This window comes from Vespula vulgaris, chromosome 2 (assembly GCF_905475345.1).
Source record: "Vespula vulgaris chromosome 2, iyVesVulg1.1, whole genome shotgun sequence".
In the NCBI taxonomy this organism is placed as follows: domain Eukaryota; kingdom Metazoa; phylum Arthropoda; class Insecta; order Hymenoptera; family Vespidae; genus Vespula; species Vespula vulgaris.
In genome coordinates this window covers 18,689,588-18,711,384 of record NC_066587.1, presented here as the reverse complement: position 1 = coordinate 18,711,384, position 21,797 = coordinate 18,689,588, and the positions used below count along the sequence as shown (strand labels likewise).

Sequence of the window (21,797 nt, the reverse complement as noted above, 5' to 3'; positions counted from 1 at the left end):
CACGTGCGTATATGTAATATATGCAACGCACATGTTAATATATATATATATACATATATATTTTCTAATGGTATGTTTTGAATTTAATCTTCAGATAAATAACCATGCGCTACATTTTTCATAGAACAATTCGATATATACCACACGAGTAAGTTCATATATCTACGCGTGAGTGACACATAACTTAACTTTTAATACTGAATCACAGAACCCTGTCAAAGGGTAAGCAATAAATTATATTCATACTTATCTTCATATGTTAATCTATTAGAGAAATTGTGCCTGTCTTAAAAAAGAAAAGATAAAGTTCGCCATTTATAAAATAGAACACGTCATTAAATAAAAATCTCTTCAAAGTAATAAATGTTCTTTTCTCTTTTCGAGTTGTTTCAAAATGATTTTATAAAATTATTTAATAAACTGATTTAATGTAATTGCTTAAAGTGTCACTTTTTAAATAGCATATAATAAAAGTGATGAGAAGTTATTACTACAGATATTACTTTCAAACGTTCTTTGAAACCATTTGACAATATTTGAACAAATATCAGTAATAATTTGCTGATATATAAATTTTATATTCATTACTAAAATTATTCATTATTCATTAAAAAATTATGAAATTGCGGGTATCTCAAAATTGACACTAAGATTTTCGGACTGTGCTAGTTTAACAATGGTTGATAATTTTACTGCGACACGAGCAGCTTCATCAAGGTCATCAATTGGAACAATTTTTAATCCTGCATTTGCAATCAAAGCTTTAGCCTCATCAACGTTGGTTCCCTGTAATTATACACATTTATATTGTACATAATTAAGAAATATTTAAGTGAAAAAGATTATAATACATAAATATTAAACGTTACAATGTTGTACCTGCAATCGAACAACAACAGGAATTTTAAGACTAAGTTCCTTGGTTGCAGCAATAATACCCTCTGCGATAACATCACATCTCATAATACCACCAAAGATATTAACTAAAAGAGCATGCACCTGTAAATTATAAAAGAATAGTATATTGAATACTATCTGAAAATAAAAATAATGCTATTACATATAAATTATGTTAGTTTACTCTTGAATCAGAAGTGATAATTTTAAATGCCTCTTTCACGGCACTGGTTGTTGCGCCGCCACCAACGTCAAGAAAATTAGCAGGTTCGCCTCCATGTAATTTAATAATATCCATAGTAGCCATAGCTAATCCAGCTCCATTAACCATACAACCAATATTTCCATCGAGTGCAATGTAATTCAAGTCAAATTTGGCTGCTTCTACTTCTTTAGAATCCTCCTGAGTCCAATCTCTTAATCCAAATAGTTCTTTTTGTCTGAATTCGGCATTATCATCGAATCTACATTTGCAATCTAATGCAAAATCTAAAATTTAAAAATAAACTGATGTTAATATAATCAATAATAATATGATGGTAATACTATCAATAAAATTACTTACAATTTCCATTGATATCTTCAGCAAGAGGATTTACTTCTAAAAGAAGGGCATCTTTCTTAAGGAACATTTGATAAAGATTCATGATAATTTTTGAAATATAATCTTTTACATTTTCAAGACCAAGTTTTGTGATAATACGGTCTGCCTGTTCTTTGGTTATACCTTTATTGATATCAATAGGTTCGTACATTATGGCACTAGGATTTGTTGCAGCTACTTCCTCAATATTTACTCCACCTTGGCTAGATGCAATTATAACAGGACCCTGAATCGTAATAAAATGTAATTTGTTAATAGAAATTTATATATGTGAATATAAGTAATACTTTAAAACTTTGATTACTTACGCCAAAGGCACGTTCCATCATTACCGCTAAATAATATTCTTTACGCGGAAACATACGTTGTGTTACCATGACGGCATTACATATTCTACCACCTTCACCAGTTTGTTTTGTAATTAGTAATTTACCTAACATTTGACTTGCTAGTGTTTTTGCTTCTTCTGGTCTATCAATGAAACAAAAATATTTGAAATGTAAAAATAATAATGATGATGATAATAATAATAATAATAATAATAATAATAATAATAATAATAATAGTAATATTATTGTGTTACTAGAATTAAAGATAAAATAAAGAACTTACGTTTCACACATCTTTACACCACTAATACTGGAATCTTTAAAGTGCCCTTTTCCTCTACCTCCTGCAAGAACTTGAGCTTTTAAGACAATATCTTTTGTCTTCAAGTTAGCTGCAAGTTTTGCTGCTTCGTCTGGTGTTTTTGCAACACCAAACTTGGGAGTAGGTACACCAGCTTCATTAAGTAAACTATAACTGATATGTTCATGTACATTTAGATTTCTTATTGTTTGTTTTAAGTTACTTTTGCAGGCTAAAATCTGAAAAATAAAAAAATATTTAAAAAATATTAAATGATATATTATCTGACATATTAATAATAATTACAAATATTAATAATAATTACAAAAAGTATTATGTTAAACCTGTTTTCTTTAAGAGGATTAGACCATTTCATGGATTATATGAGTAATTATTAATGATTTTAAGGTAAGTTATAAATATATTATGCAACATTTAAATATAAATCTATAGATAATTGACATTGAACTACATTATTTTCCTTTTGCATAATTTGGCACAGATCTTCTGTTGTTTAGTACAAATAAAATATTATCATATTACATTTATAAAATAAAATATATAAATTTTTTTTCATCTACAACTCATGTCAAAAGTCATATATATATATTATATAATTATATATATATAATTATATAATATTTATATATAATTTTTATATATTCATATATAATATATATATATATATGTGTGTGTTAAAAAAATTATACTATAATAATACGTAAAAATAAATAAACATCAATATATCGAAATGATACAATTTTTATGTTCGAAATTTAAATAAGAAATGTAGAAAATCGTGAACTATTATTCTATCGCAAGTAATTCAATTACGTTTAATCAAATGCGCAGAAAACTTGACCTCGATAATGAAGAGATAAAAAGAAGAATGCGGAAAATAGTATAAGATAATTATATAACTGTCATCATAGTTTTTTCAAGAAAATCAGATTTTACGTGAGACCGACACCCTTGGCTTTAAATCGGTTGACCCTGGCGCCTAATTTAGCAGACTACATCACTTAATATGGACGATCGTCCCTCTTTTACATAGTCCTTATAATCTTTACACGTAAGAAAATGTTAAAGCTTTAACTATTCTCGAATATACTGTATCTTCCGAAACGATATTAATCTTTTCTTTTTCGTTTTAACGTACCTTGGAACCATTTAATCGGGTAAGACACTCTGCGAGTGAAATCGTCCGAGACAACATTGTAGCCATCTTGGTAAAGTGTTGGCAATAGACTGCCACCAAATGCTGGTTTCGCCATTATGTCCCCGCCTTTCTTGACGTTTCTTTCTGAAACGTGACGTAAACCAATATATATGATCACTGCAAGAATATAATGTACTGTTAATAACATACATTTTCAATGAATTGCACTGACTCGTGATTACATTAACATTTCAAGAATAATTAAATTTCTATAACTAAATTAATATTTAGTTTTTACCTTACTCTATAGGTAAATAAATAAATAACTTTTCATATACTTTTGATTACAAAATAATCTCCATTTTATTAAATTTTTACATTGATAATACAGATTACTTTATTTGATAAAAATTTAATTTTTGTTTTCAACAAAATATGACATTTTGTTTATAATTTTCATCGCCATAAGTAGTTGTATGAAGCAAATTTATATTTTGTGTAGAAACTTTATATTTTGTGTTGATAATTTATTTCCTTCTTTTTTATTCTTATTGTTTAATTTACTTTATTCCACCTGGTTTTAATACAAAATTGACATCTAAATTTAAAGATTTTGCAAGTTGCGCAATAGTTGCAAATTTGGCAATTACTTCTCCTGCTTTTAAAAAATCATCTATAAAGATAAGTTTCAATTTTGAATCTAATATTATTTTTTTTGCTTTTTCTACATTAGTCCCCTAAATAAAACAATTTCATTAGTATTTATATTTTATTTATCTTCTCATTCATATTTATTATTTATCATTACCTCCAATCTAATGATTACAGGAATATTTGTTTTCAATTCTTTAGTAGCTGCAATGATTCCTTCTGCAATGATATCACATCTCATAATACCACCAAATATATTAACAAAAATGGCTAAAACCTGAGGATAAAAAATTTTGGTAATTTATTATGCTTATTTATTATCTATTTTTTAGTTATATGCAATATAACATCTTATAAGATGTATTATTATTTTTCCATACCTTTGGATCTGTAGTTATTATTGTAAATGCTTCTGTAATAGTTTCCTTTGTAGCACCACCACCTACATCTAAAAAATTAGCTGGTCTAACACCATGCAAATTTATAAGATCCATTGTTGCCATTGCTAAACCTGCACCATTTACCATACAACCAACAATCCCTTCTAACTGAATATAATTTAAGTCAAACTTTTTTGCACGTGCTTCATTGGGATCTTTTTGAGACCAATCTTGCAGAGCAAATAATTCTTTCTGTCTAAATTCAGCACTATCATCAAAATTACATTTACAATCTAAAGCATAATCTGAAAAAATATTAAATTAAATATTAATTTGTTTACAATTTGTTATCATTACTTACATTCGCCGCAAATATCTTCTGCAAGTGGGTTAATTTCAATTAGTAGAGCATCTGTTTCAATAAATAATTCATAAAGATTATGAACAATTTCTGTTATAATATCTTTGCCTTGTCCTTTAACACCCAATTTTAGAACAATACGTTTTATCTGTTCTTCTGTTATGCCTTTATTTATGTCAACTGGTTCATAATGAAGAGCACCAGGATCAGTAGCAGCAATTTCTTCAATATTTACTCCACCTCGACTAGATGCTATTACAACAATTCCCTACGTATAATTTTTGTATGAATTAATAATAAATAAAAGTAGACAATTTATTTTATTCAAGTAATGTCTTCTTTTAATCATTTATTTTTACATTTAACTTAATCGTATACTTACTTTGAAACTAGTTTCCAACATGATTGAAAGATAATATTCTTTTCGTGGATACATGCGTGTTGTCACCATTACTGAATTACAAATTCTTCCAGCAGCTCCTGTTTGTCTAGTAATCAATAATTTTCCAATCATAACTTCTGATACCTGCTTTACTTGTTCTACACTAAAGATAAAAAGATATCAATGGAATAATAAAGTAATTATTATTAATTATTTAAATGTTTTGGTATTGTAATTGGAGAAATACTTACGATTCACACATAACAACTCCACTAACATCGGTATTTTGGAAATGACCCATCCCTCTGCCACCGGTAAGTACTTGTGCTTTTACGACCAAATCTTGTGACTTTAGGTCGTTAGCTATTTTAGCAGCTTCATCAGGAGTTTTAGCTACTCCAAATGGTGGTGTTGGAATTCCAGCTTCTTTTAGGAGAGTGTATGCAATATTTTCATGAACATTCAAATATCGTAATTGTTGTTTTATTAGCTGGTTTTTTTTTAGGAACTAAAATAATAAATTTTTCTATAAATAAAATAACAAATGTATAACTGTTTAATTTTAAGAAATAGTTTAATATATGTATTTGATTTTGTGAAATAATTATAGAATAATATAGATATTTTTATAAAAAATAATGTACCTGATTACAGTGATTTAAAATTTGTCGTCCTACTAATAAAGATGATGGACGTAACATGATATAAATTATTATTACAATCGAACCAATTTATTAAATTTATATTTAAATTTATCAAAATAAATGCCGTTTGTAAAAGTTAATGTTTATAAAAAAGTAACGAATGTTATACGATTGATATCACACTTATTCTCATGTGTACTTTTGTCACACTTCCAAGTTACTTGTATAGATATTCTTTGTTTGCATCAAAAAAATAACAAAACAGTAGGCATTGACTTCTGGACATATGACGTATATATCTAGTTTTATTGTAAATTATAAATACACTGTTTCATGCAGTGTAATTGATAAGGTCAGAAAACAGATACGTAAAAAAATATATGTATGGTCATATCACGCAAAAAAGGCAAAAATAGATTATAGACTTTCGAACTTCATAATCTATTTTTTTAGATACACATTAGACTTTCTCTTTATTAGATTTCTGTTTGTTATCTTATTTTTTTATGCATGTAGATTAGTAACAGGAGAGCTGATGTCAACATTTAAGGAATTATCTTTAGAATTGTACGTATAAACCACTTTTAATAGAGTATTGAACGTGTTTATTTCATTTTGTCAATATTTGTTAAACTAATAACAAAATTCTTATTTAATTTGTTTTTTTTTGCAGTAAGGTCAAAAAACTGTATAAATAAAAAAAAAAAGAGAGTAGATACATTTATGACTTATTAAGCAGATATTTGTGAAACAAAAAATTAATTTGCAAAATAATATAAATATGTATCTATATGAATACACATTGTTATGTAATAAAAAGCAAATAACATATCTTATGTTTTGTAGAAGAAAAAATCCAATTTTGTAATTTATCGAGTTTCGTATATGTGTACATATTCGTGTGTGATGTGTACATACATATCATACATACGTAAATACATATATATATATACACGCACGAAACGTATAATCAAATAATAATAGAGGGGAAATTATGCTTAAATATATTACAGTAACAATTCTTTTATAACAAATGCTGTCTTTTTTATAAAAAAGCATAATAAAAGACATTATATTACTGGAGACAAAATAAGACTAAATATAACAGAGTTATTTCAATTAACTCTGAATCGATATTATAGACATTTATTCAATATTAGATGATGTTTATACTTCTAAATTGCAAAAAACAGCACATCTCCCCATCTATAATTAAAATTGAAAATCTTATAACTCATGTGCACTGAATTTGCCAGTCTTTAATTCTGAATGTAAGATGAATTTGTTTTATTGCATTTAAAAACTAAATCTATCATTAAGGGTTCGTCCTGTGACGCCAAGACTTGCAGATATACTATACATAATTTTACTAAAAGTACGATCATCTAAATCAGTTCCTGAATCAGACATAGGAACATTACGTGTGCGTGAACGGGAGCGTGATCTTGATCGAGAACGCTGTCGACCAAATACAGGAGATCGACCAATCTGAAAGAAATTAGTAAATAATTAAAACAATTTGAAAATTGCATTAATTTTGGATTATCAAGAATAAATTATTAATTTATACCATGTTTAAGTTTTGTATAGTTTGTGTAATTGGTGAACGCCCTCTTAACAGTTGGTGAAGACCACTCATACTTCTTTCATTTCTGTTCTGTGCAAGGCTTATGGAATGTTCATGTGTATTTGGTGTATAATCATTACCTAGTGTGCACATGAAATTGACATTTGAGGGTGTGATTCGTGCAGAGCTGAAATACACATAACATAACATATACGTTTTATTAATTAAAAAGATGGAATTAAAAAAAATATTTTTTTATATGAATATATAAATAAACAAACAAATATTAATGAGAGATATAGTAACGCGCACCATAATTTACTAATTTAGTTTAATAAATAAAAAATAATAATCTTACTTGATCCTCATAAGTTTCTGTTCATATTGAGCTCTTCTTTGAGCACGTGCAATTTGATCTGAACGTAATCCACCAGTAGTAAATCTTCGTTGAGATGTTAAAATTTGTTGACGCCGTTCCAATGGTCTTTGCTGTAGTGAAATCGAAGATTTTCCTGCTTGTAACATCTAATAAGATATTTTTTTAGAGTAACATTTAAAATTACACAACTGCATGAAATAATTGAATAAAATATTAAATACAGTAACATACTCTAAATTGATTCTGGAAGTTAAGCCGTTGATTTTGTCTCTGAAGGAGAAGTTGCTTAGCTCTTTTAACGTGATTTCGATAAGCGATTTGTGCTGGACTTTGATATCCTAGTCGATTGTGAACAGAAGTTGGGTCTCGCACACTACTCACGCTGTTTGTTCTTTTCAGTGTAGTTTTATTAGCAGTAAAAAATCCAGCTTTTGTGAAAGTCAAATTCGTTCTACTTCGACTACGAGTTAAACCATAGCGATTTCCACGACCACGGCGTACATTTAAATTTCCTCTTATATTAGCTTTTTGATTCGAAGCTAGTATATTTTGTGAAGCAACTCCACCATTCTTGTTATAACGTTTTTTGGTAAAACTACCACGTAGATTAGCATTTTGGCCACGTTGCCATTTTTGTTCTTTCTTCAATGTGCCAATATTACGCTTAGTTCTTGCACCTCTGCCTCTAAGTCCATTTCGTCCTCGTGCATTCCCTCGATTGCGTTTAGGACCAGCTTTTCCATTTGTTGTATTAGCCTTTTTCTTTTTTTCCTTTTTCTCCATCTTAATGATCTCATCTTAAAAGGAAGAAAATTCACAAGTTTTAGTGAGCATACAATTCTAGCTGCAGGATTTAATTGTTTTATTATTTTTAATTTCAACTAGTCAAAATTTCCAATTAAAAATTCCTAAAGTATGATGCAACATAACAAACAATATTTATTTTATTTTATTTTTCTAAAAGTGTTCTCTTCTTCCTTTGCATTTATTTGTAATTGTGACTACAAGCTTCTAATTATGGCTACAAGTTTTCAAATATTTAGTTTTTGTAAAATCATATATTCAATATATCTGTAATTTTTTGTAGTGAATCTATTCATAGATTTCAATCACTATAAATAGATAAGTTAAAAATGGAAAAGAGAAAAATATTTAATATTATAAATTTGCTCAAGATATATTGCTTTGCATATCTACAGTTAAAATAAAGAAACTAGTAGTACAATTTTCATCTCTTTTAAAATAACACAGCTACAATGATCGGTATTTATAATCCATGTCCAATATATGATGGAAAGTCCTAGCGATCCATATCATCTCTTCTTTCTTTCTTTATATATTATTATTATCATCTTTTTTTCAAGATTTATATGTATGGGATATATTATAATTCATAATATGATTTTGATCTATAATATTGTTCCCAATATTTAACTCTTCAATTTATTCTTCGTATATTTCACAAAATATTTCTTCGTAAATGGTTCATATTGGTTTATCTTCAATTTATTCACTGCGTAATATAACTTTGTTTCTGCGTATATAACTTTGGCAATTTAAAGACACATGATCGTCTGTTTCCCACGAAGAATATTCCAGTCATCGACTCTTTTTGTATCTTTTAATTTTCTTATATATTGCAGTAAACACCAAGGATTCAGTTGCATAGTATTTCATTCTTACTTTTTTCCAGAGATGTATCGGCTTAATGTGAAGGCTATTTAAACATGTTGCAATGCATGATTTAAATTCATAGTTTGTATATTGTAGGTTGTTTCCACTTTTCTACTCTCTATTTCAGACAACATTCGACACTTTTTTTGATAAATTATCTGTGCACCGAGATTCACTCTTATCAGAAACTTTTTATAAAATTGTATCTAGATTGATACTTTAATTGTCCATGTTATCTGATATTAAAGAACACAGACGGTCATTATATGGAAGAATATTACAAAATGATAATATGACAAAATGCTTGACATCCATCAGTTATTATAACTATGTAGTACAAACCACTATGGATATTTTTTTTTTTTTTTAATTATTATTATTTAGTTGCAAGTAAAGTTGACAAAACCTTTATTTATTTATTTATTTTTTTTTTTTTTTTTTCAAAATATATCATCCTTTAGATAGAGACCCTGTTGGTTATATTGTGAAATTTCATATTATTTGGATACTCGAAAAAAATATAGAATTCATTATTTCTTCTTTCTTCTGGTCACAAAAGATTACAAAGAAGTTAATATGATACTTCATTGGTGAATTGTGCGCCCCTTCTAGTATGTGTAGCATTGAACAAAATTGGATTTATATTGCATAGATAAAATTATCTTGTTGCATGATTTTCCAATTTTGCGTTAGTTCGATATATCGATATTTCGTTGATGAGAAGATGCTTTGTCTTTAAGAAATCATTGTAATGAACTTTCACTAATAATGGTTTTTTTTTTTTTTTTTTTTTTAATACACCTCGTGTATGACCTTCACAAAAAATGACCATATTTGTTATCTCGTATATCAATACATAAACTATGCTCCTGGTAGAAGTGATAATTCAAAATAATAGTAGATATGGAATATCCACGAAAATAGAATTTTTATTACGCAAACACGACAGAAAATTGCTTTTTATAGAGGCTGAGTCATTCGTGCATTCTCGGTGAGTTGCCCAGTAGATCAGAAATGATCTGATTTCACTCTCTCTCACACCTTTCTGTTGCGCAATGTTTCCCAGTATTGGATTAAATAATTAAGTCATATTTTTAATGCGAAAAGAATCAATCTGCTTCGTGTTCGCTCAGAAATTGTCTCGTTCTCGTAGGTCGTATTTTTTCGATTTTGCATTCGATTGGAAAGAAATGGAAAGAAACATTACGTAGTTACGTCCGGGCAATTTCACCGCCATTTTGTGTAGTGCAAAGGAAAGAATGCAGCCATACGCTCACCCAGGAATATCAGCAAAATCTGTAGATTTTCGGGACTCTAGCCACTTACCGAGCGACATATTAACTTTTGCGTCAATTTCTGACATTTTCGATGTGTTCTTTGTTCTCTTATTATATTTTCTTTCACGATATCTCGCGAGCCACAGTTTTAAACGAACCTAACCAACGCAACGTTTTCTCTAACACCACACTAGCACAAAGCATTCACAGGACTACTACCATTGACAATGGAATGTCGACTTTAATGTGAAATTGTTTTTACTACCAGAGGGCGCAAGCACATAACCAATTAGAGCGAATCTACAATCAATGTCTGCATCATGGCGTTTCCATTGCTCGATGTTATTTGCTGATTGGTTCGCGATTGATAAAAGAAGTGAATTTTTGAGAATATAATAGTAGTGGTATAGTAATGATAGTAATGATATAAAATAGACTACTTCTAAGTCTTTATCTTTAAAATGAGATCTTTTTCGTCAAAATCGATCAAAAATAATACCTAGACTCATTATTGGCATATAAACTAGGAGGCATGGCAGATCTAATATTCTAGTCCAAATATCACACAATGAGTAAGATTAATAGCGTATGGATAACTATAAAAATACTAAGTCTAGAGAGATTTTACCAATAGCATGTCCTGATGTCACTTTAAGTACGCGATTTTCAAATGTAGGAACAATGGTATTTAGAAGTATAATAATGTACTTATCAATATGACATGATAAGAGATATATATACATACTTGGATATGTTTAAAAATATTTAAAACGCTAATTTTTGATCATATAAGAAAACATTTAAAAAAGTAATAATTAACAGTCTTTTTCTTTAAATTTGTTTTATTGAAGAATCTAATTCCTTTCTTAAAATTAGGAATTTTTTTTTTTTTAATTCTATTTTTACTTTGCCATAAAAAACAATCTATTATTGGTAAAACATTATTTTATAGTCTTATTTTTTAATTATAATAAATATGAAGAATCTATTTTAGGAACTAAATATGGATAAAGTAGAAATACGTGAAGCTAAACGTGAAGATTGTTTTGCTATAAGAACTTTAATACAAGTAAATAAAATATAAAATTTATATTTTATATTACTTTTTAAATGCATTATGATAATATAATTATTTTTATATGTTATAGGAACTAGCTGATTATGAGAAGATGCCTAATGAACCAAAGATCGATTATAAAAGTAAAATTAATAATTATACAATATATTCTTTTTAAATATATATATATATTATATATTATATATTATATATTATATATTATATATTTTCAGCTTTAGAACGAGATGGGTTTGATACAAAGCATCCTTTATTTATTTGCTATGTAGCAACAGTTGATCAACAAATAATAGGTTATGCATTAGCATATTATACTTATTCAACATGGGGTGGAAGAGCTATGTATTTGGAAGATCTTTATATTACACCTAATTTTCGAAGAAAACGTATTGGCATTAAACTTTTAAAGACTATTGCAAAAGTATGTGTAATTAAATAAATTTATTTGAAGTATATTCGAATATTTATATTATTTTATTATAAAGAAGATGTACGTATAATTTTAATGAAAATTTAATAAAATTTCTCTATTGTAGAAAGCAAAAAATAATGATTGCTGCAGGTTAGATTTTGCAGTGCTCAAATGGAACCCAGCACAAGAGTTTTATAAAAGTATTGGCGCTATTAATTTAACAGAAGAAACGGGATGGCATCAATATCGTTTAACAAAAGCAGTTCTGGAAAAATTGGCAACTAATTAAGTATAAGAGTTATTATAAGAAATAGATAATATAAAAAAATAGATAATATATGATTTTATATTTATATATATAGTTTTATATTTTATAAACTTATTAACATACTTGAAGCTGTATATAATGTGATGTTCATTTGATTTACATTATTGATTAAAAAAAAAATCTTTATATTTTTAAACTAGTAATGATAAATAACTGTTATATTTTATAAACATATGTGATTTAAATAAAAAATAGGAGCTATATCTTTATCAATAAATGAAAAATATAATTAATAATGGATAATTCAAATTATTCACGAAAAGAAGATTTCAAATTATTGACAAAAAAGAAAAGCATTGCTAGAAGTAATTGGGGTGGATATGCTTTAGACATACAATTATGGGAAGATGAGGAATCACCTGTCATCAAAATGAGATATATGGATGATGTTTCATTTGATAACTTAGAAAAGGATGGTATTTTCTCTGATAGATTAATAGGACTTGGATCTTCATTCTTAACAAAATCACCAGAATGTGGACTTTATATTTTAGCAAAATGCGTTATGAGAAGGATGGTAATAATAACATTAAACTAAATTACATGAATACATTATAATATATTAATTCAGCAAATATTTTTTTAGTCACTTACAGATATCACTGTTTTATATTATCATCGGTATCTGCAATACATTGATTTGGCATATAACAATCTTACAAATTTAATGCCACTAAGTGGGATTCCTTATTTGATGTATTTAAATGCATCACATAATAAACTCATAGATGTATTAAACTTTACACCACCTTGGTACTTAACTTATGTAAATTTATCTAATAATCATATAACTGAAATGTGTGATCTAAGTAGTTTCTGGAGTATTGTTAGATTAGATTTGTCTTACAATGAAATTGAAGTTATTTTTGGACTACACAATTTAAAGTTAGTATATAATATAAAGAATGTCTTTATTATTAAATATGTGATATAATTATTATTGTGTCATTTTTTTAGATATTTGCAATACTTGAATATGTCTTATAATTTAATAAAATATATTGAAAATTTGGATAATTTGAACATTAAAGAGTTAAATTTAGAAGGAAATTGTATAACATCGTATAGATATACAAAATTGGGTAGTAATATGAAAAGTTTAATCAATTTAAGGACTATTATATTAGGATATAATAAATTATCTAGCTTAAATTTCTTAAAAGTAAAAATTGTTTTCTCTCTTAATCAGATTCTATTACATGTATAAATAATTATTTGAGTGTTATATGTGCAGGATGCATGCAGTTTGCGTTTCGTAGATTTGAAATTTAATAAAATTATGGATCTTTTAGAAGTATCAAAGTTAAAAGGATCGATATTTGAAATAGACCTTAGAGGTAATGCATGTACAAAGTGGCCCAATTACAGAAATGTAATTTTATTTTCTATTCCAAGTATTATGTTCATTGATGGTGTCGAAGCATCTATTACAGAAAAGGTACAAAAAAGATAGAAAAGTATCCTGGCATTAAATATAACTAACCATTTTTGATTTTGTATAGATATCTGCAGCGACTATATTTGCTCCATCATTAAGTTTGATGACTTCACGTAATATCACCAAACTGACTTTATTAGAGTATTTGAGTACTCCTAAGATAGATTCACATGTAATTGCATATGATAAAATCAGGCCACCACTATTAATATTGACCGGTCCATCTGGAGTAAAAAAGAGAAAATTATCTTTACATATATCACGTGTAATTCCTAATAAGGTAATATTCATTATTTAATTTCATAAATCATATATATGTAAATTAGTTTGATATTAGAACAAAGTGACTGATTTTTTCATATGCATCTTTATATTTTCATAAGATAAAATATTGCAAATGGTATACTACTAAACAATCAAAAACTGGTGAAGATGAAGATAAGTCATTTATTTTCGTAAAACGAGAAGATTTTAATGAAATAGCTTGTTCTGGTAACTTTTTAGGAATCCAAGATCTGCTAGGAAATAGCTATGGATTTCGTTAGTTATAAAATATATTTTATATCTAATTACTTCTATTTTTTCATTTTTCATTATCCTGCTAAATATTTTTATTATAATTCTTACATAGATATGAATGAAATTGCTTCTTTGATAACAGAACAAAAAATTGGTATAACTCCAGCAGACTTGCATACAACTATGCAAATATGCAATCGTTATTTAAATGTTAAACCTATTTTGGTAATTATAAATGATATTACTCAACACCAAAGTCAGATAGAGAATAAATTTGATATTTATACTTGGATCCAAGATAGTATAGGGGATTTACTTGCTATTAACATAGGCAAACATACATTTGTAAAGGAAGAATCCAGAAATAGTATATTGAATTTTGTCGTAACTATTATAGACGAGGTAAAAAAAAAAATTATATATTATTTACTAATTATATATTATTAACACAATTATATATTACTTCGAATATGCCTTTACTATAAATACACATACATACATATTATACAGATAATAAATAGTTTAGAATTACCTGGATATAGTATGTTTGTTAGACCTCAAGATTATGGAGCAACAACAACTGATATAATATATGAAAGTAAACTTATATTACCAAAACTCATAAAAATTCAAGAACAAAATGACATATATCGACAATTCAATGACTTAAAAGTAATACACACACTTATATTCATATACACATTATACTTAGTATGAAAATTTATAGATCTTGTTAGATGAGGAATCAAATATAATTATAAACAATAAAAAACGAAGAACTTTGCTCTGCCATTACAAAAAATATGACAAGATTTTTACTGATGATGATTCCAACGATACTATTTCTAGTGAAGATACATTACTAATTTCAGTAATTCTACATTCTTTAAAAATAATTAATTAGCTGTAATAATATGGAAAAAGAATTTTTTTTATGTCATGTATTTTTTGTTCACGTTGGACCAAACAATATTTTAATTTGCAAGTAATAATTTTTGTTTATGTATGCAGCAATGTGAAGATAATAACATTGAAAAATCAGAAAACTTAAAACGTATGTTTGTTGAACTTGTTTTACAAACAAGGAAGATATATTTAGAACATCATGAAAAAAATCCTGGTTTTTTTTCTCTTGTGGTAATATATATATATATTCATCCTATACAATATGTACCAGTATTGAAATATTTAATTTCGTCTAACATTCTGCAAAGGACACTGATATTATTATATTAATTAATATAATATTAATATAATTTATTATATATTTCAGTTATTAACAGATAATTATAATGAAGCATTTAATGTCTTGAAAAATTTTATTCAAAAAGCATGTCCAAAGAAATTATTTCAAAATCTGGAACAAATGCCAGAAATTAAGTATCTTCTACAAGTGGCTATTCCTGATCATATTCAATGCATTATTGATAAAATGAAAGAGTATGATGCATGCTTCCTAATCAAATGTTCTATTAAATTTTTACTAGTATTTTAAAATAGTATTTTAAACTAATATTAAAATAATTAAGAAATAAAAATAATTAAGATTATAATTAATATTAATTTTAAATTAATCTCTTTAACTTTCAAAATTTATTATTTATGATTTTACAGATCTTTATCTATTGACAATATAAGGAGAAAAAAGATATTAGAAATAGATAGCAAAACAGTATGATAAAAAGGACACTAATATGTATTTTACTTGCAATTAAAAGGAATATTAAAATTCAGTTTTGTTAATTTATTTGTACACTATAATTATACATAATGATTGGTATAACTATATTTTGTATAAATACCATTTTTATTAAATATTAAATTACTGTTAAGAACTAAAGAATCAATTAAAATTAAATAAGAAACCTTACATTGTAAAATTATATATTTTGTACTTATACATCACAAAAACCAGAATATATATAATTTTTAAAAATATATTAAGACATTTAATACTGATAATATGATTTCACACAATAAAACATATTCTCATAAAATAAAAAATATACGTGTTTTTTTTTAATAATATACAATTGTACAAATCAAAAATACATAATTTAAATATATATATGTTTTTGGGCAATAAGTTGTTTATCTTCATTATTTTTTTTTATTAAATATTTCATATATTTAAATATATTATCTTCATTTTTCTTTAAAATATAGTAAAAATGCAAGAAGATAAAATTTGTAAAATATACTCTACAAGGTTGTATATTTGTATGTTTTTATCATTACAGAATTTTATAAAATTATAAAACTCTTCTTTTTATAAAATTATACATATTTTCAGAATATATAACAATTTATATGTGTCTCATATTACATCTTTGTACGATAGTTCTATTTTCAATTTAAAAAATTTTAGTATCTATAAAAACGTAAAATTCAAATTTCAATATTAATGACATAAATATAGTCATGAATTATGTATGTGTGTCATCTATTATAACTTGATTATTAATTGGAATGGAAACATTGGAAGATTCTATTATGATTTTTAAACTTGTATTATAATTTTTATTTCCCACAGACATTTTATGGTCATTAAATGTAATAGTTACAGGAGTTGTGTCACCTTGTGATGAAGAATCTTGCAATAATACGAATTCTGTTTCGTTACTAGTACAATTTAACTTTGATTGATTTATTTCTACCCAAGTTTTATTATTATCAGAACTAGTATTCTTTAAATTCTGTTGATTTTTATTATGTAATTTATAAAGTTTTGATTGTTCAAACGATTGTAAATCACAATTATAATTACTTACTTTTTCTGTAGTTGTAATATTGTTATCTGAATTGCATTGTACTTTTGTATGCTCATTACATGTATGTCCTTTCTGATATAATGAGTTACATTGATTGCACCTATACATAAATAGCAGTGAGAAACAATATGTAATATTTATTTATAAATAAATACAAAATTAAAAGATTTAAAGGATACTTAAAAATGTTAAACTGACATGTTTTGTAATTTTACAATATCTTTTGCCGTTGTTTCTGATGTATTATGTATTTTTTGGTGAGCTAGTAAATTGTATCGCTCTGCGAAACGTTTTCCACATAACATACAGCTATATGGTTTTTCGCCTGTATGTACTCGCATGTGTCTTTTTAAATGTGATGTAGAAAGTAGTGATAAATCACATACCTTAAAAGAATACATTAAATTTCACTTTGCATAATTTCTTTAAGCTTCACATTGCAAGCTATATACACATACATGATTAATATCGATGATCACTTACATGACATTGATAAGATTTTTTTCCAGTATGAGACAAAGCATGCATGTTGTATGATGTATGATGTACAAATCTTTTACCACATAATTCACATTGATATGGTGTTTCCCCAGTATGCATTGGTAAATGTCTCATTAATGCGCCTTTTTGAGTAAAACATTTTTTACAAAAGCTACATTGAAATGGATTTATTCCATTGTGCATACCAATATGTATTTCTAAAGCATGTTTGTGTTTGTATGCTTGACCACATTTTTCACACATATATGGTCTTATATTTGAATGAGATTTAATATGTGTCTTTAATTCTGCAGATGTTCTCCACTTTTTATTACACGTAGGACATGTATATTTTAATGGTTTTAAACTATATTTTGATATTCTTCCTGACTTCCAAGAGGCAGAATTTAAATTGATTTTGGTTTTCTCATCCATGGAATTAATTTCATTACTTTCAGCAAATTTATTTTCTAAAAAATAAAATTTTTATATTTATAATAAAAAATTAAATTGAATACATTTCCTTTTGACAGTTTAATAATATATTACAATTACATTATAATATATTAATATAATGATTATTAAAAATATTAATGTGACAAATTATTAATTTTAACTTACCTGTAATACATGCTGAATTATCCTTTATTTCTGATATATTTTTATTGATCTCTGTATGTTCAAAAGTATTTGGCTTTAATGTCTCTACATTATTTTGTGGAAAAAAGGAGACATCATTAAGGAAGTGTCCTATTTCATTTTTATATGAGACTGGCAAAATGTTAACATAATCTTGATCTTCAATATGTACTTTTGATGCATGTGTATTTGCAAGTGAAATATTAGTAAATACTTCTTTACATTTAGAACACTGATATAATTGTATATCATTATGTTTCAATAAATGTACATTTAATTCATCATTTGTCTTGAATGATTCGGTACAGAATTTACATTGATTATAAGATGTTTCTTGTTCTGTAATATTTCGTTCTTCTATACTATTATTAGTTAAAATAGATTTATGAAAATCATTTTCTAAGATTTTTACATTTAAATCTATAGTTTTATTATGTATTTCAGTCTTTATATTTTTATTTACATCATTACTATTTTTATATTCCATATTACAATTGTTATTGCTTCTAATATTTGAGTGTATATTATCCAAATTTTTGCTATCAATATCTATTTCTTCTTTAAAAATATCTTTTGTATCTATCAGATCAATATTTTTAATATTATTTGTAGTCATATTTGCATTAAATGTCTGTGAAATTTGTTCAAGTGAAACATCTTGCATAAATGAAGTAGAAGTTATATCTGCAATATTTTTCAATCCATTTATTGTCTGATCTATATCTCGTTTAGTTGTTTGAATACCTTCCAAAATTTGAGTATTATGTAAAAGATAATCAGTATTATTTGTTAACATGCGTCTAACAAATTTTTTCTTCTCACCAGATTGATAAACTTTTAAAATCTCACAACGAATATTTGTAACAGTCCATTGTGCTTGTTCTAACATTTGAAATAATTTATAACAGCGAGGACAGATATAAGAGCTATGTAAATTAGAGGTCGTTGGTCTGAGTTCACGTAATGCAAAGCTCGCTAGCAATTCACCGTTATGAGGAAGAGATGTATAAAAAATATTTACACAGGAAGACACATCAACATTTGTATTACAAATTACACAATATGCATCTGGCATTCCCATCGTTATCATCTCACTTTGCACGAAATCAGTTTTTATTGCTTTTTTTCTTGACAAATAAGATGTCGTTTTTGTGTATGTAGGAATATGTATAAATATGTAATAATGTACACTAAACATGTACATTATTTTTTTCTACTATTGAAAAATGCATTTTCAAAGAATTTAACAAATATTTCAAAATTTAAGAATTGCATTAAGACTACATTACTTATGAAATGCGCCGCATACATAACCTTCATCCAGTTCGATTGAACAACGCATATCATGAAATTTCAATTACATAATTAAAGTATTAGAATATAAACACGAAGAGTATTTTATTAATAAAAAGAATCAGAGCAATGTGTTATGTTTATAAAAAAACATTGCCCATATATTTATTAATAGAAAATAAAAAATATATAGAATTTAATAGTATCCACTTTTTTTATACTAGTCGGTAATGTAGATTCAATGAGTATGGAATAGTGAACTTTAGCAAGTTGGTAAGGAAATCATTCATGTTCGTGCATTGAAAGTTGTAACAACTAATACTTGAATAAAAAAGAAAATTTATTTATTATCATGGACGTTGTTAATACAATATTAGAAAATGAAGAGGTGAAATCAGATTCTAAAAAATATACGACATTTCATAAAGATGTTGAGCCTGAAATCGATCTAGGTTCGCTCCTCGTGTCTGATTCTAATACTTTAGATGTAAAAAGATTAAGGTAATTAGGCTCATAAAATAAATGTATAATACTAATTTAATTCTTATATATGTTCTAATTTTTTAGCATTTATAAATATATCTTTTATAAAATATTTAACTTTTAAATACACGAGTGTAAGATTTAGAATATTTACATTAACCTATATTATGTTTGTACACAAATGTTATAGATCGAATTCAAGTACTTATCTGCAGCAGTTAACAAGAGACAATGTACAACTTCTAATTAATGCTGTATGGAATCTTCCTACCGAACGTGTGGAAGAGGCAATAGTTGCTCAATTGCCAAAGCCTCAATATGTACTTCCACGAACTCGTTGTATCCCAAAACCTAAACCTTTAACAAAATGGCAACAATTTGCCAAAGAAAAGGGAATAAGAACTAATAAGAAAAATAGGACAAAATTGAAATGGGATGAAGAACTACAAGTATGTCTTTCTTATCCTCTGATATTTGAGATTAAAAGAGACTTATCATAAGAATAATATTGAAACTACTTCCTTTCATTTATTAGATAAATTTATGTTTTCTTTTATATATATATATTGTTGATTATGTTTTAATTAAATATTACAACATTAATAATTACTATTGTAGAAATGGATGCCAAGGTATGGTTATCAACGGACTAAAGCAGCAGAACAAAAAGAATGGCTTGTGGAAGTCGGAAATGATAATAATCCAAAAGAAGATCCATTTACTGCTATGAGTGCAAGTAAACGTGAAAGACAATCTAAAAATGAATTACAACGATTACGTAATATAGCTAAGTCAAAAAAAGTGAAGTTACCACGAGTAGGTATTCCTACTATAGAACATTTTCCCAAACCAAGTCAGCTTTCTACAGCTGTAACAGTAGCACATCAATCAACAGCATCTCTAGGAAAATTTCAAGAGAGGTAAATTTTTATTAGAGGAAAAATATTATTTGAACATATTATTTAAATATATTTTTATACTTATAGATTGCCAAAAGAAAAAGATGCAAAGGGAATTTTAACAAAATTGCCAAGTTTGAAGAGAAAGGCTAAAGAAATTCCATTAAATTTAAAAGATGAAAAAGAAAAAAATAAGGATTTAGTAAATAAAATTCTTAGTCATAAAAATACCATTTTAAATACAGATTCATCTCCAGTATCTACAATGTAAGATATAAAAAAAAAAGTTTTTACAATATATTAGAGTATCCTAAAATTTAATGAATAAACATATATTTATTTGTAGGAAAAGAAAGAAAGTAACAAGTAAAAAAAGCAAAGGTTCAAAGAAACCAAAAGCTGGCAAAGGCAAAAGAGATATGCATATGAAAGTAGGTGGTAGAAAACGCAGATAAAAAAAATAAAGCAACATATATATAACACTTTTAAATTAAACAAAATATGGTAATAAATTTTGTTATATTATTCACGTTACTTAGATAATATTACGCCTTTATATATAAATATATAGAAAATGTACACATATACTATGTATCTCTTTTATTAAAATCCATACATGAAATTAAACTATTATTTATGATTTTAGTAGTTTGTTAGAGTTGAACATTTGTCCATGATATTTATATATTATGTATAGCTGAGGAGTTTGCCCTGGAAGAAATGAAAACTTAATTGTCTGGAATAGTCAATTGCTGTTCAATTTTGCTTAGAATGACTACCCATTTTCCTTATTGAAAAAAAGGATCACTTTTACTAAGAAGGAAAGGAAAGGATATGTGATAATGAGCAAGTGAT

The 21,797-nt window shown here is 26.3% G+C and overlaps 5 protein-coding genes across 8 annotated transcripts; 2 read left to right on the top strand and 3 right to left on the bottom strand.

Moving 5' to 3' along the window:
• Window positions 1–499: 499 nt before the first annotated feature.
• On the bottom strand, window positions 500–6,826 carry LOC127072396 (uncharacterized). Its single transcript, XM_051012818.1, is given in 15 exon segments — window positions 500–786; window positions 880–999; window positions 1,082–1,386; window positions 1,463–1,727; window positions 1,810–1,972; window positions 2,114–2,370; window positions 3,291–3,365; window positions 3,367–3,499; window positions 3,855–4,027; window positions 4,099–4,218; window positions 4,322–4,626; window positions 4,683–4,950; window positions 5,065–5,227; window positions 5,316–5,572; window positions 5,709–6,826. Coding segments are annotated over 15 exon segments (2,832 nt in total). The 5' UTR covers window positions 5,766–6,826; the 3' UTR covers window positions 500–615.
• A 140-nt stretch (window positions 6,827–6,966) lies between these two features.
• LOC127061550 (uncharacterized) lies at window positions 6,967–10,831 on the bottom strand. Of its 4 annotated transcripts, none has more exons than XM_050988590.1 (5): window positions 10,655–10,831; window positions 7,886–8,451; window positions 7,634–7,800; window positions 7,279–7,462; window positions 6,967–7,196 (listed from the first exon to the last, which is right to left on the bottom strand). In XM_050988590.1, exons 1-5 carry the CDS (start codon window positions 10,689–10,691, stop codon window positions 7,005–7,007), a joined length of 1,146 nt encoding a protein of 381 aa, XP_050844547.1. In that variant the 5' UTR covers window positions 10,692–10,831; the 3' UTR covers window positions 6,967–7,004. The 4 variants fall into 4 exon arrangements, with proteins under 4 accessions (XP_050844547.1, XP_050844549.1, XP_050844550.1 ...); XM_050988592.1 differs by having other exon boundaries at window positions 8,878–10,826; XM_050988593.1 differs by having other exon boundaries at window positions 8,910–10,826.
• A 156-nt stretch (window positions 10,832–10,987) lies between these two features.
• On the top strand, window positions 10,988–16,046 carry LOC127072390 (uncharacterized). The gene is given in 15 exon segments (XM_051012804.1): window positions 10,988–11,289; window positions 11,600–11,674; window positions 11,754–11,805; window positions 11,896–12,101; window positions 12,217–12,378; window positions 12,656–12,937; window positions 13,007–13,305; window positions 13,378–13,582; window positions 13,655–13,858; window positions 13,923–14,138; window positions 14,242–14,398; window positions 14,490–14,821; window positions 14,888–15,049; window positions 15,090–15,278; window positions 15,356–16,046. Coding segments are annotated over 15 exon segments (2,895 nt in total). The 5' UTR covers window positions 10,988–11,193; the 3' UTR covers window positions 15,614–16,046.
• Window positions 16,047–16,415: 369 nt separating this feature from the next.
• On the bottom strand, window positions 16,416–19,773 carry LOC127061529 (zinc finger protein 569-like). Its single transcript, XM_050988523.1, has 4 exons — window positions 18,250–19,773; window positions 17,632–18,098; window positions 17,347–17,534; window positions 16,416–17,248 (listed from the first exon to the last, which is right to left on the bottom strand). Exons 1-4 carry the CDS (start codon window positions 19,469–19,471, stop codon window positions 16,804–16,806), a joined length of 2,322 nt encoding a protein of 773 aa, XP_050844480.1. The 5' UTR covers window positions 19,472–19,773; the 3' UTR covers window positions 16,416–16,803.
• Window positions 19,774–19,807: 34 nt separating this feature from the next.
• LOC127061552 (ribosome biogenesis regulatory protein homolog) lies at window positions 19,808–21,527 on the top strand. Its single transcript, XM_050988598.1, has 5 exons — window positions 19,808–20,061; window positions 20,234–20,492; window positions 20,662–20,963; window positions 21,030–21,209; window positions 21,289–21,527. The coding sequence occupies exons 1-5, from the start codon at window positions 19,913–19,915 to the stop codon at window positions 21,395–21,397; spliced, it is 999 nt and encodes a 332-aa protein (XP_050844555.1). The 5' UTR covers window positions 19,808–19,912; the 3' UTR covers window positions 21,398–21,527.
• The last annotated feature ends 270 nt before the right edge of the window (window positions 21,528–21,797 follow it).

Coding starts and splice junctions, on each gene's coding strand:
- LOC127061550 (XM_050988590.1), bottom strand. CDS start 10,691: ATGTCAGAAATTGACGCAAAAGTTAATATGTCGCTCG. Junction 7,463..7,633: donor CAGAAACTTATGAGGATCAA/GTAAGATTATTA, acceptor TGTGTATTTCAG/CTCTGCACGAATCACACCCT. Junction 7,197..7,278: donor CTATACAAAACTTAAACATG/GTATAAATTAAT, acceptor AATTTCTTTCAG/ATTGGTCGATCTCCTGTATT.
- LOC127061529 (XM_050988523.1), bottom strand. CDS start 19,471: ATGTACATGTTTAGTGTACATTATTACATATTTATACATATTCCTACA. Junction 17,535..17,631: donor AAAAATCTTATCAATGTCAT/GTAAGTGATCAT, acceptor TATTCTTTTAAG/GTATGTGATTTATCACTACT. Junction 17,249..17,346: donor ATTGTAAAATTACAAAACAT/GTCAGTTTAACA, acceptor ATTTATGTATAG/GTGCAATCAATGTAACTCAT.
- LOC127061552 (XM_050988598.1), top strand. CDS start 19,913: ATGGACGTTGTTAATACAATATTAGAAAATGAAGAGGTGAAATCAGAT. Junction 20,493..20,661: donor AATGGGATGAAGAACTACAA/GTATGTCTTTCT, acceptor TTACTATTGTAG/AAATGGATGCCAAGGTATGG. Junction 20,964..21,029: donor CTAGGAAAATTTCAAGAGAG/GTAAATTTTTAT, acceptor TTATACTTATAG/ATTGCCAAAAGAAAAAGATG.